Below are 15199 nucleotides of genomic sequence, written 5' to 3'. Positions count from 1 at the left end.
ACATAAAATTTGTAATATTAAGGACTACTATCACATCTAAGAAAACTATAATTTCATTATACTATCCAAATCTAGTCCATATTGAAATTGGTGCATTTGGCCACAAAAATCTCTCCTTCTGTTCCTTCCCCTATTCTTTTTGAATCCATGATTGCATATTGTTGTCATGTCTTTTTATTCCTTTTAACCTGGAAGAATTCTTTTTCAAAAAAATTACATTTTTGCAAATGTAAAATTTAAATTACATTTGTACAATCCATGCCAGGTTTTTTGTAGAAAATGCCAGATTCCAGATTTATCTGCCTGTTTCCTTATGTTTTACCTGTTAAATTCCCTATGTATCTCAGGCTTGGCAATACTGACATCTTGGACAGGTAGCTATCTTGTGTGTTGCAGTGTGTTTAATATTTCCCCGTTCCCACCAGGTTATAACCAAAACGTCTCCACACATGCTCAAAAGTGCCCGGGGCCAGGGGTGGAGGTTAGGGTAGGGAACTAGAAGTTCACTCAAATTCAGGGGAAACAACTTTATCAAGAATATTTGTCATATGATGCTTATTTCTGATTGTATCAGTAAGCACATAACATCCGATCGTCCCATTATTGATTAGCCTTCATCACTTATTTAAGGCAGTACCTTTTTTTTTTTTTTTTTTTTTTTTATAAAGATAAAGGTATGTTGTTCCCTTTTACAATAAGGAAAAAACGGACTTTTAATACTTTAACATCTTGATACCTTCATACCAAGTGAACATCCTGTACTCCTACTATCTTCCACCCAGTGACTTTTGGCATTCTCTAGTCCGAATCAATTGTGACTGATTTGCAAAATGGTGATTTTCTAATTCTATTATTTGTTGTACATTTATTCTCTGGCATTTCTATGAAAGAAAAGTTTTCATCTATCCCTTTATTTATTTCTACTGGCACTTTTAAATTCATGCATTTTCTTTACCCAATTTTTAAATTCAATTATTCCAATTACTCTCTTTGAGGCTTGTATTATCCCAAATTCCTCCAGTGGAAATCTTCAATCCATTCTTTAAGCATTTCTTACCATAAGATAATTTAATGTTTCATGGGGAATTTTAATAAAGTTATCGTTAAGTACCACATAATGGTAAATTCTTATTGTATACACTGTATATGAAACCATATGTGTAAGGCCTTATATTTAGCCAGTCAAGAATTCTGAGTGGGACAACATATTACTTTCACACTTTGACTACTTGATGGAAGATCAGACTCAGTGGAAAAGACTCTGATGCTGTGAAAGACTGAGGGCAAAAGAGGGCAGCAGAGCATGAGATCATTAGACAGCTTCACAAACTCAACAGGACATTAATTTGAGCAAACTCCCCGAGACTGTGAAGGACAGGGAAGCCTGATGTGCTGCAGTCCATAGGGCTGCAAAGAGTTAAGGACAGGACTCAACGACTAAACAACAGAAAATTCTGTTTCACAACCAACAAAAATTATCAGCCATTTAATTTTGATTCATCTACGTGAAAGTGAAAGTCGCTCAGTTCTGTCCCACTCTTTGCGATCCCATGGACTATACGGTCCGTGGAATTCGCCAGGCCAGAATACTGGAGTGGGTAGCCTTTCCCTTCTCCAGGGTTTCTTCCCAACCCAGGGATCAAACCCAGGTCTCTGGCATTGCAGTTGGATTCTTTACCAGCTGAGCCACAAGGGACGCCATAAGGGATATTTTGAATGGTACCTATAAATAAAAATAAACATATAATACGTATCGCCTAAACATTGTATACAATTCTAAAACTGCTTCAAAATATGTTTCATTAAAATCAGTAACTAAGCAATGTCCTTGGGCACACATTTCAACAGCACCCCAGTTAAGCAACATATCGATTTTAAAACTATGACTTTTGGGAAGCCCAAACGAAATACGCCAGTTAAAATGAAAACAAAATTAAGGAATTTTAGCTTCTCTCTGTAATTATCTCCCTCTTTCTGTGAGAGTCCGTTTCCTCCTCAGTCTCAGGTGCGGCTCTGCCCAGTTTCACAGACTCTGCTCCAAGTCCGTGTTGGTGATGATGAAGCAGATAAGGTACCTCCGGTTATAGTGCTGAAGGTTTTAACAGTCTCCCTGCCGGACTTCGCAGCTTGGACCAGCGCCACTCGGAAGAACCCTTCTCCTCAGCGGCCGCAGGAAAGGACGACGGTGGAGGGCAGGGACAACTCTGAGGGAGTGTCCCCCGGTCTCACTTCCCCTTCCGACTGCTCCTTCGATTGGCTGGTGTGAGTCTCGGCCGCCCAATCCCGTTGGAGCGTCTCCCGCGCCGCTCGGCGCCGCCGCGGCGCATGCGCATTCCGGACCCGCCCCTCTGCTTCAGCCCGAGAGGTGGAGCAGGGCACCTACCCGGTGTGGGCGGGAACTAGGCCTGGCAGTACCCGCGCTAACGTCAGAGGGCAGCGCCGGGGCCTGCACGGGCCGGGTGGGAAGACGGCGTGAGAGACAAGCACGACATAGCTCCCCGAGTTCCTACATCCCTTAGGTGCAGGTCTTCTTGGGTGGACTCATTCACTTTCATTGTAGCGCGGGACCTGGACAGTCCGATTTGACTCTGAGGAGTCGGAAAGATTCGATTATATTCTTTTTTCTGCACCCGGGCAGGTTTAAAAGGGGAAGGAATCGTTACAAGAAAGCAGCTTTTCTCCCGTGTTGAGTGGGCTGGGAACACCGTCCATTTGAGCTTCGCTGTCGGAAACGCGGCCTCAGGGCCTAGCTGGCAGCACCTTCCCGCCGCCGAGCGCCTCAGCTCTGCCCTCGGGAGGCGGCCGCTTGTGCGCGCTGGGAACGCAGGCTTCCTTTCTGCCGCACAGAGGACCGCCCCACGGGTCTCCACGGCGTGAGGCTCGGGAAAGTGACCCCGGCGACGCGCAGCCGGCCCTCAGCCTCCGCCGCTAGGCTGCGCTGACAGCCCGGCCCTCAGCTTCAGCCGCGAGGCCGCGCTGATAGAGCGGCCCGGACCGGCGAGGCCGCGCTGACAGACCGGCCCTCAGTCTCAGCCGCGAGGCCGCGCTGACAGACCGACCCTCAGCCTCAGCTGCGAGTCCGCGCTGACAGACCGGCCTCGAGCGGCCGGCCCCGGCCCGTCCTCCGCGCACCGCCGCCCCCGGAGAGCGACTGTCTCGCAGCCGCACGCCGGGCCGGCCCCCGCGGCCGCTAGGAAAACGCGGCGAGCGGAACCCGCACGCGGAAGCGCCCGCCGCACTGAGCATGCCCAGTCGCAGAGCCGACCGGAGGAGTTTTTTTCTTTTCTTTTTCCTTTTTCTTTCTTTTTTTGGGGGGTCTCAAGTGGCAGGCCTCCCCCAGCCCCCTAGCCGAGCCCCCCAGCACCCCGGCCTAAGCAGCTACCATGGCCGAGGCTCCCGGAGCGGCGCTGTCCCGGGCGGGTTGGTAAGTGGCGGGTCTCCCAGCCGCGGGTGCGGGCCGGGCCCGAGGAGGCCGGGGCCGGGGCCGGGGCCGGGGGCTCCTGGTGCGTGTCGGGGTAGGCGGAAGCCGCCGCCCTCCCCGGCCTCTCCCGGGGTCCCCCGGCCGGCTCCGCCCCCGGCGCCGCGCGGAACCGAGCGAGTCCCCCGGCTCCCTGCGAGGCAGCGGCGCGGCCTGGGCCCCGGGAGGCGGGCGGCGGGCCGCAGGGAGGCCGGGGCCGCGGGGCGGGCGGCGGTACAGGCCCGGGGCTCCCACGGCGCCGCCGCGGCGGGACGAGGGGAGGCGAGGGCTGGGGAAACCGAGCGCCGCCGAGCGGGGCGAGCGCCGGGTCCGAGCCCGCGCCCTCTCATTCCCAAGTACAGCACGGAGCGGGGGAAGCCATCCTCTGCGGCGCACACAACTTCTGAGGCGGAGAATGCCCGTACTGGAGACTCGGGTGGATGCTCTCTAGAACTTTTCTTGAAAGGATGATGGTGTTCTGATTTTTAAGGAGGCTTCATGTCAATATTTTAGGATGAAAACAAACAAAATATACGAAAGTAAGCAGTTCCTGGAACTTCGGCCATGAGGGTTATAAACATATAGCTTAATTTCCTAACGCTTTTCCAGGCCTGCATAGGCACAGTCTGGGATGAAAGGTGGCAAGGAGGTTGGAAAAAGATTTGCCCCTGATCGCTGTCTTAGCGCTAAGAGAAGAAGGCGTTAAAACAGCGAACACACAAACAGGGGGAATTGTGGTCAACTGTACAGAGGTGCAGGCAAATGTGGTATGGAATTGCAGAGGAAGGAAAGTTAATTTCCTAGAGAAGTGGACTTGGAAGGCTGGTGAGGAAAAGGCTTTCTGGATACAGAACCGCTGGAGATAAGGCAAGAAGGTAGGAAAGAGCTTATTGGCTTACAGTACTGACATTAAATCCCTATGGTTCCTGGAAGTAGAAGGGTGTCCAATGAAGAGTAAGACCTTAAAAGTTTGTGGCCAGATTGTGCAGCCTACGAGTGTCTGAAGGGTGGATTTGATTTTATGAATAAAATTTTTGTTTAGAGTACTGTAACACCTGTGTTTTGAAGACGCTGTTCCTGGCTCCACAGATATCTCATTTTAGAGGTGTACAGATTGAAGCAGAGAATTGTTAAGTAACTTAAAAAAAAAAATTGACATAACTGGAAAGTGATAGAGTTGAATGCTTAGGACAGGGGTCTGGTTCCAACTGTGGTGCTTTTAACTCTTCCTGTTCTTGCAGCTTTTGCATAAAACACTGTTACCAACAAACTGTAGCTTTAAAAAGTCTTTTTTTTTTTTTTTTCAGTTTTACTTTTTTCTTCTAACTTTATACATTCATATTCTTCACCTCACAGTGTTATCTTGAATAATCTTGTATCACTCTTCTATTTGAGTTGTCCCCCATTCTTAGTGAGCCTTAGTTCTTCAACTAGTTGAATGGATTCATTTACAGTCTTTAGTCTGCTATCCAGCATGATGATTCCACCCGTGTCAGAAAGACTAGTGTCCTTATTTTGGTTCCAAACACACACTAAATTGTTGTTTGGACTCAGAAGATTCTTAAATGTGGTTAAACACCATCTTATGTTTCTGTATGTCTGGAATGGTGGGAAACATTGTAGTTTCTTAGTAAAATCGGGTAAAATTGACCTTGGATGACAGTGCTCCTGCCAATCAAAATTCTCCAACCAGGGTCTCTACCCCAGCTTAGCATTTTTCTTGTCTTTATTATAAATTCTCAGTAATGTTATTTTGTGACATTTGCCACTTTATGTTACAAATTTTCTCTTTACATGTTTCTTAGTCCAAACTGCTGCTTTTGAATGGCAGGGATTCATAAAGGCAGAAGTAATAGGTGAGGCTAATAAGACTATCTTCCTACGAGTTTGGGGGTGATTCCTGATGAGTTTTGAACTCACAGTACTTGTGAAGAAGACAGGAGGATGTCCTAGGCTATAGTTGGCATGTGTTAGATCTTATATTTAAGTAGAGATTTATTATGTTAATATACAGAATCTCAAATGTATATGTAGAGAAGAGTACTGGAAGGAGAATTTCTGACCATAGAGCTGCTTTGACCAACTCATTCCAGTTCTGACATCTTGAGTTTCCTATGACTCTTGGGCTTCTCTGTTATTGTCACTGACAAAACCTTTTTTTTTTTAGTACTCAGTCTATTCACTTAATTACTTGTAGGACCTCAAAAAAAGTAGATGCTAAAACACTTCAACTATTATTATCTATTCTGCCAGCCTCATCTGAAATAGTAGGTTTGAGAAGTGTTTAGTGCTGAGTAGTTTATGTTTCTGAAATTGTGATCTTCAGGAGGTGTAGATGGTCTGTATAGACTGGTCTGTTATTCTAGTTTATATTATTTTTTTTAGCACATTTTTTTTAAGCCCTTAATCTTCGTTATAATTCCCACAAAAAGCCAGTATTTTAAAATATAACTCCCGATAGCAGCCATTCTGGCAGACTACAGTAATTTTTTTTTCCCCTTAGTGGCCAGTAGCATAGAAAATGCTAGGTTTTGCTGATTTGAATGTAAAAGTTCCAGGAACTACTCCATTATAGTGACTATGTTTAAATATTGCATGAAATTGTAACTTAAGTTGATTTAAGTCACTCAGTCATGTCCGACTCTTTGGGACCCCATGGACTGCAGCACATCAAGCTTCCCTGTCCATCACCAACTCCCAGAGCTTGCTCAAGCTCATGTTCATCCAGTCGGTGATGCTGTACAACGATGTCATCCTCTGCCATCTCCTCCTCCTGTCTTCAGTCTTTCCCAGCATCAGGGTGTTTTCCAGTTAGTCCACTCTTCACATCAGGTGGCCAAAGTACTGGAGTTTCAGCTTCAGCATCAGTCCTTACAATGAATATTCAGGATTGATTTCCTTTAGGATTGACTGGTTGGATCTCCTTGCAGTCCAAGGGACTCTCAAGAGTCTTTTCCAACACCACAGTTCAGAAGCATCAGTTCTTTGGTGCGCAGCTTTCTTTATGGTCCAAATCTCAAATCCATACATGACTACTGGAAAAACCATAGCTTTGCCTAGACGGACCTTTGTTGGTTAAGTAATGTCTCTGCTTTTTAATATGCTGTCTAGGTAGGTCATAGCTTTTCTTCCAAGGAGCAAGTGTCTTTTAATTTCATGACTGCAGTCACCATTTGCAGTCATTTTGGAGCCCCCCAAAATAAAGTCTGTCACTGTTTCCATTGTTTCCCCATCTATTTTCCATGAAGTGATGGGACTGGATGCCATGATCTTAGTTTTTGAGTGCTGAGTTTTAAGCCACCTTTTTCACTCTCCTCTTTCACTTTCAAAAAGAGGCTGTTTAGTTCTTCTTTGCTTTCTGCCACAGGAGTGGTGTCATCTGCATATCTGAGGTTATTGATACTTCTCCCTGCAATCTTGATTCCAGCTTGTGCTTCATCCAGCCCAGCATTTTGCATGATGTACTCTGCATATAAGTTAAATAAGTGGGGTGACAATATACAGCCTTGACATACTTCTTCCCAGTTTGGAACTGATTTGTTGTTCCATGTCTGGTTCTAACTGTTGTTTCTTGACCAGCATACAGATTTCTCAGGAGGCAGGTAAGGTGGTCTGGTATTCCCATCTCTTTAAGAATTTTCCACAGTTTGTTGTGATCCACACAGCCAAAGGCTTTAGTGTAGGCAAAGAAATAGAAGTAGATGTTTTCTGGACCTCTCTTGCTTTTTCTATGATCCAACGGATGTTGGCAATTTGATCTCTGGTTCCTCTGCCTTTTCTAAGCCCAGGTTGAACATCTGAAAGTTCATGGCTCACCTGCTGTTGAAGCCTGGCTTGGAGAATTTTGAGCATTACTTTGCTAATGTGTAAGTGGAGTGCAATTGTGCGGTAGTTTGAACATTCTTTAGCATTGCCTTTCTTTGGGATTGGAGTGAAAACTGACTTTTCCAGTCCTGTGGTCACTGCTGAGTTTTCCAAACTTGCTGGCATATTGAGTGCAGCAGTTTCACAGAATTGTCTTTTAGGATTTGAAATAGCTCAACTGGAATTCCATCACCTCCACTAGCTTTGTTCATAGTGATGCTTCCTAAGCCCAATTGACTTCGCATTCCAGGATGTCTGGCTCTAGGTGAGTGATCATACCATCTGATTATCTGGGTCATGAAGATCTTTTTTGTACAGTTCTTCTGTGTATTCTTGCCACCTCCTCTTAATATCTTCTGCTTCTGTTAGGTCCATACCATTTCTGTCATTTATTGTGCCCATCTTTGCATGGAATGTTCCCTTGGTATCTCTAATTTTCTTGAAGAGATGTCTAGTCTTTACCATTCTGTTATTTTCCTCTATTTCTTTGTGTTGATCACAGAGGAAAGCTTTCTTGTCTCTCCTGGCTATTCTTTGGAACTCTACATTCAGATGGGTATGTCTTTCCTTTTCTCCTTGCCTTTAGCTTCTCTTCTTTTCTCAGCTATTTATTTGTAAGGCCTTCTCAGACAACCATTTTGCCTTTTTGCATTTCTTTATATTGGGGATTGTCTTGATCACTGCCTTGGTCCATAGTTGTTCAGGCACTCTATCAGATCTAATCCCTTGAATCTATTTGTCACTTCCACTATATAACCATAAGGGATTTGATTTAGATCATACCTGAATGGTCTAGTGGTTTTCCCTACCTAAGTCTGAAGTTTGCAATAAGGAATTCATGATCTGAGCCACAGTCAGCTTTCAGTCTTGTTTTTGCTGACTGTATAGAGCGTCTTCATTTTCGGCTGCAAAGAATATAATCAGTCTGGTTTAGTTATTCACCTTCTGGTCATGTCCACGTGTAGCATAGTCTCTTGTGTTGTTGGAAGAGGGTGTGTGCTATGACCAGTGCATTCCCTTGGCTAACTCTGTTAGGCTTTGCCCTGCTTCATTCTGTATCCAAGGCCAAATTTGCCTGTTACTCCAGGTATGTCTTCCTACTTTAGCATTCCAGTCCCCTATGATGAAAAGGATATCTTTTTTTGTTATTAGTTCAAAAGGTCTTGTAGTTCATCATAGAACTGTTCAGTTTCTTCAGCGTTAGTGGTTGGGGCATAGACTTGCAGTACTGTGAGATTGTACCTTGGTGTTGTGTGATGCTTACTTATATGCATAGAATAAGTACTGAGAGAAGATATTTGACTAACTTTGTCTGAATGGACAGATTTACGTCTCTTTGTTTCTCTTGAGATTTCTTTAAGGGGGAATTATGCACTCCTACCTGCCTTTTATGGTAGGTATGTTATGGGCTTCCCTGATAGCTCAGTTGGTGAAGAATCCACCTGCAATGCAGGAGACCCTGGTTCAAGTCCTATGTCGGGAAGATATGCTGGAGAAAGGATAGACTACCCATGCCAGTATTCTTGGGCTTCCCTTGTGACTCAGCTGGTAAAGAATCCACCCACAATGCGGGAGACCTGGGTCCGATCCCTGGGTTGGGAAGATCCCCTGGAGAAGGGAAAGGCTACCCACTCTAGTATTCTTGGGCTTCCCTTGTGGCTCAGTTGGTAAAGAATCTGCCCACAATGTGGGAGACCTGGGTTCGATTCCTGGGTTGGGAAGATCCCCTGGAGAAGGGAAAGGCTACCCACTCCAGTATTCTGGACTGTTAGTTCATGGGTTTGCAAAGAGTCAGTCATGACTTAGCGACTTTCACTTTCACCTAACTTTTGACTTTTTTAAAAGAGAGAATCAGCCTTTCAGATTTTTCTTTTTTTTTTTTTTTAAATTAACAGAGTAATGTATTAATTGGGGGCAAAAAAAACAAATTGAACTCTATAAAGTGAGAAAAGTTGAAAAAGTCCACTCAGGATCACAAAGCTAAACCTTAAAGTGAAAACTAGAACCCAAGTCTTCTCATTCATGAGAACTTTTTTTTTTTTTTAATAGAAACATGTTAAGGGAATATAATCATCCGTATTTATTTTGGAAAAAGGTATTTTTTCTTTTTATATAGAATTGGTGATTGTATAGCTTAACTCCCTCAGTGTTCAGATCAGGAAGCTGAAACACTGGCATCAATAATTTGCTCAGAGATATAAGGGACAGAATGAAGAATAGAGCCCAAATATCTTGAATAAATACTCAGTACTGATTTTCATTAAGTCCTGGTGAGCACAATTAATTTAAATTGTTGATCAAATAGAACACATTTTAAAATTGAGAATTGGATTTAGCCATTTTTTGATATGTAAATTTGCTTTCTTCTCTGGGAAAGATTGATGCTTATTCTGAGGAATGATGCTGTTGAAGTCAAAGAAACCTTTACCTTTTGGTGATTCACCTAATTACTTAGGTTAGACTTATGTAAAAATATGGTGAATTCTGTATTTTGGAATCTAAGAATTTCTGAAAGAGTAAGGCACTATTTTCGTATATTTGACTTATCCAGCAGTTTTTGAGTTCAAAACAAAGCCATAAATAATCATTAGAAATAATGTGTTTCCATTTTATTCTTGAAAAAAGTGTATTTTCTTAGAAACCCCAGGTTTCTAACATCTGAAGTTTAACTTGGTTGTGCTTTGAGGTGTTTTGTTTGGGTAGGGCAGAGTTGGAGGGAAAAGAGAGGATGAATACAAAGGTCATCTTCTTATCTTTACCCCCTTGAATTTCACTTCCTTTTGGAGTTCTCTCTCCTTGGTTACTGATGCTACCTCCAAACTGATATCCTCTGGCCCAAGGGTATACCAGACTTCATTCCCTTGATTTCACCTTTGAATAAGAAAGGCTACAAGTATAAATGTCTTTGCCAAGACAGTACTAGAGGAGAGTATTTATGAGTTAACTATTATTTATGGGATAAGTAGAGGAAAAAAAGCACAATGTCAGTATAGATTATAAAGTAAATGTTCTCTTGTGCTGAAAAGCCTGCTCTATTATTCGTTGTGTTGCTTTGAGATAGCTGCTCCAAAGAGCAAAGAGGTGGGACAATTTCAGGACATTTTGCTGGAATTTGGAATTCCTAGCTTTTGACCTATCCACAGATAGAGAGCTTCCTTTTACATCCTATCACTTAGGAACTTCCTCCAAAGCATATCAAGACCAAAGAAGTCAGATTCTTGTTCAGTAGCCACCCTTGCATTTTTCTCTTGCTTTTTTTTTTTTTCTTCCTGAGAGACACACCTATTTCCCAGGAGATTGCTGGTGAATAAGCTCAATTTTCAAGTCAGGAATGATCTTTGTAGCATCATAAAAATAACTATGCCTGCATATAATATACTCTTGGTAATAGTCAAGCATAAGAGTTGACGCAAAGGGTATCATAAGTTTTGGTCCCTCGTGCTTCCTTGGTGGCTCAGATGGTAAAGAATTTGTCTGCAAAGTGGGAGACCTGGGTTCCATCCCTGGGTTGGGAAGATCCCCTGGAGGAGGGCATGGCAACCCATTCCAGTATTCTTGCCTGGAGAATCCCATGGACAGAGGAGCCTGGCAGGCTACAGTCCATGGGATTGCAAAGAGTTGGACAAGCCTGAGCGACTAAGCACAACACAGCATTGTTCCAGCATAGCTCTTAGACATAGGTGTCTTTGTGAAGAATTTTGATAGTTCTTTATAAGGTTGTATGCTTAGTGCAGGATTTCTTTTATTTTATAAAATTTTAAAATACTTCATCATTACCATTTTTTAAATCTGTATAAAATGTCTTTTTTTTAAAAAGATGAATATTTTTAATGATAGGTACCATTCACATAGGAGGTAGACATCATAAACCATTAGACATCTTAATAATGAAGATACATAAAGCAAAAATCAAATAGATGTAAGGCAGAAAAGTATATAATCATAGACATATTAGCATTTCTCTGAGAATATTTTGTCAAATGCAGAAAAAATAAGAATAGGAGCATCTTGAATGGTGTCATTAATAATTTACATTTAATAGATTTATATTTAATTAATTTATATCAGTCATATCCTACACAAATATATTTAAAAAATTTCCATCTCATATGTTGTTATTAGAGGTCCATAGGACATTTAGAAAAACTGGCATAAAGATAAACATTACTAAATTTCAAAAGTAGGATTCTTTTTTTTGTGTGTGATTTATTTATACATATACACATGTTACTTTTGCAGTTATTTTCCACTATAAATTTTTTATAAAATATCAACTATAGTTCCCAGAGCTATACAGTAAATCTTTGTTTCTTGTTGAATATCTGTTTTGTTAAATTAGAAATCTAGCATTCTATTCATATTAAGTAAAATAAGTGGAATCAAAATGTACATTTTTTAGTTAGGCAAAAATTCATAAGTTTTCTAAAATATAATGCATATTATATTATATATATATATACATATATATATATAATGCATATGTATATATATATATATATATATATATATACACATACACATATATATGTGTGTGTGTGTGTGTATAGATGTGAGAGTTGGACTGTGAAGAAAGTTGAGTGCCGAAGAATGGATGCTTTTGAACTGTGGTGTTGGAGAAAACTCTTGAGAGTCCCTTGGACTGCAAGGAGATCCAACCAGTCCATCCTAAAGGAGATTGGTCCTGGGTGTTCATTGGAAGGACTGAGGCTGAAGCTGAAACTCCAATACTTTGGCCACCTCTTGTGAAGAGTTGACTCATTGGAAAAGACCCTGATGCAGGGAGGGATTGGGGGCAGGAGGAGAAGGGGACGACAGAGGATGAGATGGCTGGATGGCATCACTGACTCGATGGACATGGGTTTGAGTAAACTCCAGGAGTTGGTGATGGACAGGGAGGCCTGGTGTGCTGTGATTCATGGGGTTGCAAGGAGTTGGACATGACTGAGCAACTGAACTGAACTGAACTGATGTATATATGCAAAAGCTTTTCTAGTGTGCTTGATAAAGACTTGGGAAAGAACCTCAAAAAAAAAAAAAATAGATGGAGAAACTAGAAAATATAAACTGAATGAAATGGAAACACTGAATATGAAATAGATAAAGTGAAACAAACTAGATGAAAGTAAAAGATCCTCATATAGTCCAGTTGGTATGTTCTTCCTTGGGTTTATCCTTCCTGGGACTCTTTGTGCTTCCTAGACTTGGTTGATTATTTTCTTTCCCATGTTAGGCAATTTTTCAGCTATTATCTCCTTAAACATTTTCTCAGGTCCTTTCTCTCTCTCTTCTCCTCCTGGGACCCCTATAATGTGAACGTTCATGCATTTAATGTTGTCTGAGAGGTCTCTTAGGCTGTCTTCATCTCTTTTCATTCTTTTTTTCTATATTCTGTTCTGTGGCAGTGATTTTCACCAATCTGTCCTCTGGGTTGTTTATCTGTGCTTCTGCCTCAGTTATTCTGCTGTGAATTCCTTCTAGTGTATTATTCATCTCTGTTCTTTAGTTCTTGTAGGCCTTGGTAAACATTTCTTGCATTGTCTCAATTTTTGCTTTCTTTCTTTTTCGGAGACCATAAATCATATTCACTATCATTATTCTGAATTCTTTTTCTGGAAGGTTGCCTGTCTCCACTTCATTAAGTTGTTTTTCTGGGGTTTTATCTTGTTCCTTCATCTGGGAAGCCCTGATAGCTCTGTTGGTAAAGAATCCGCCTGCAGTGCAGGAGACTCAGGTTTGATTCCTGGATCAGAAAGATGCGCTGGCGAAGGGATAGGCTACCAACTCCAGTATTCTTGGGCTTTCCTTGTGGCTCAGCTGGTAAAGAATCTGCCTGCAATATGGGAGACCTGGGTTGGATACCTGGGGTTGGGAAGATCCCCTGGAGAAGGGAAAGGCTACCCTCTCCAGTATTATGGCTTGGAGAATTCCATGGACTGTATAGTCCATGGGGTCGCAAACAGTGAAACATGACTGAGTGACTTTGACTTTACATCATCTGGGGTGTAACTTTCTGCTTTTTCACGCTGATTAATTTTCTGTAATGGGGTTTTGTTTCAGTCCCTGTGGGATTGTGGTTCTTCTTGCTTTTTCTGTCTGCTCTCTGATGGAGGAGGCTCAGAGGCTTGTGTAAGCTTCCTGATGGGAGGGACAGGTGGTGGGAAAAACTGGGTCTTGCTTTGATGGATAGGACCTTGATCAGTAAAGCTTTAATCCAGTTATCTCCTGATAGGTGTGGTTGGGCTCCCTCTTTGGTAGTTTTTTGGCCTGAGGTGACCCAGCCTTCAGGTCTCTGGGCTCTATGGTCCGATTAATTGCGGCCTCCAAGAAATTTTATGCCAAAGGGGAACTTTCCAGACAGCTGCTGTCAGTCCCTCCGTCCCTCCTGTGGTAAGCCCTGCCAATCTATGCCTCCACAGGAGACTGTCTAACACTAGCAGGTAGTTTTGGCTCCTGTGGAGTCACTGCTCCTTTCCTCTGAGTCTTGGTGCATGCAAGGTTTTATTTGTGCCCTCCAAGACTGGAATCTTTGTTTTCCCCAGTCCTGTGGAAGTCTTATGATCAAATTCTGCTGGCCTTCAAGGTCAGATTCCCTGGGGATTTCCAGTTCCTTTGTCAGGTCCCCAGGCCGGGAATCCTGGTGAGGTTCTGAATATTCAGAACAGTGGGAGAACATCTTTGGTATTATTCTACAGTTTGTGGGTCACCCACCTGATGGGTATGAGATTTGATTTTACTGTGATTGTGCCTCTCCATCATCTTGCTTCAGCTTCTTCTTTGTCTTTGGACGTGGGCTATATTTTTTCCGGTAGCTTCCAGTGTCCTCCTGTCAATGGTTGTTCAACAGCTTGTTGTGATTTTGGTGCTCTCACAGAAAAAGATGAGCACACATCCTTCTACTCTGCCATCTTGAACCAGAAGCCTGATCTTACCACTTTGATGTACATGCATTCTTGTACTATATTTTGGAAAGTATCAAAACAATTAAGACACTTTTTAGGTGAAATAGAATAATAGATTATGCTGAAGAACTCTAGTAGAAACCAAATAGTTTATATTTGGTTTTCAGGAGAGCTTATTGGAGACATCTTCCCATTTTGAAATATTTCTTGTTTGTTTAATGCACATTTGTTACTGTGTCTTTGGTTTATGTTGTTTGTTAAATTATATTGTTGAAATGTAATAAGTATTGTTGACCTTCTGTCTCAAAATATGTTATGTATTACCATGTATTACCTGGTTGCTTCTGTTGATACTGTAAAGTGCCAAAAATGACTGTGTATTCTGTTAAATTACTTAAGTTTTCAGGTTTGAAGGTGCTACTTGCAGTAATTTTTTTGTTGAATAACCTATAAATCTAGTTTCAACTGCCTGTAGACTTGACTGCCTCAAGCATAAAGGGGGTATAAAAAGAAACTTGCTACCTCAGCAAGTTGAAAATAATTTTCTCCTCATGCAGCAGTATTTGCTAGATCAAGTAAAAATTGCATAGTAACATTTAAGAACCATAAAAATATAACTATATCTTTTTTTGGCTTATGCCTTCTCTTTTTGACAAAAGAAGAATATTGGCATCTTGACTTATCATGTTAAGTCCTGTCTGTCTAGAAATTCTGACTTTTTGAAAGGTATAGGATCTGGAACTAGCTGAAGAACAGTTTACTTCTGTATAATTTTTAGAATAGGCAGACTGCACATTTAGCAATGCAAAATTTTTCACGTAAAGTTTGAGAACATTTGTGAAGTCATAAAATGACAAAAGCAGAGAAGAGAGCAGGAGAAGTGTGTGGTGATAAAATAATAAAGTAAATCAAAGATACTCAGAGCAGAAAAGTAGCACATCGGTCATGTAGAGAAAGAGGAAAGAACCACATTATGCTC

At 42.1% G+C, this 15199-nt stretch overlaps 1 protein-coding gene across 1 annotated transcript in view; it reads left to right on the top strand.

The window, feature by feature from the left end:
- Nucleotides 1-3211: 3211 nt before the first annotated feature.
- TDRD3 (tudor domain containing 3) overlaps nt 3212-15199 on the top strand; it is a 200039-nt gene continuing 188051 nt past the window's right edge. The window contains exon 1 of the mRNA XM_061133546.1: nt 3212-3424. Coding sequence (XP_060989529.1) covers nt 3384-3424 — 41 coding nt within the window. The 5' untranslated portion in view covers nt 3212-3383. The remainder of the gene's footprint in view (nt 3425-15199) is intronic.

Source organism: Dama dama, chromosome 30 (genome assembly GCF_033118175.1).
Source record: "Dama dama isolate Ldn47 chromosome 30, ASM3311817v1, whole genome shotgun sequence".
NCBI classification, from domain to species: Eukaryota; Metazoa; Chordata; class Mammalia; order Artiodactyla; family Cervidae; genus Dama; species Dama dama.
This window is presented reverse-complemented; position numbering and strand designations above follow the sequence as displayed.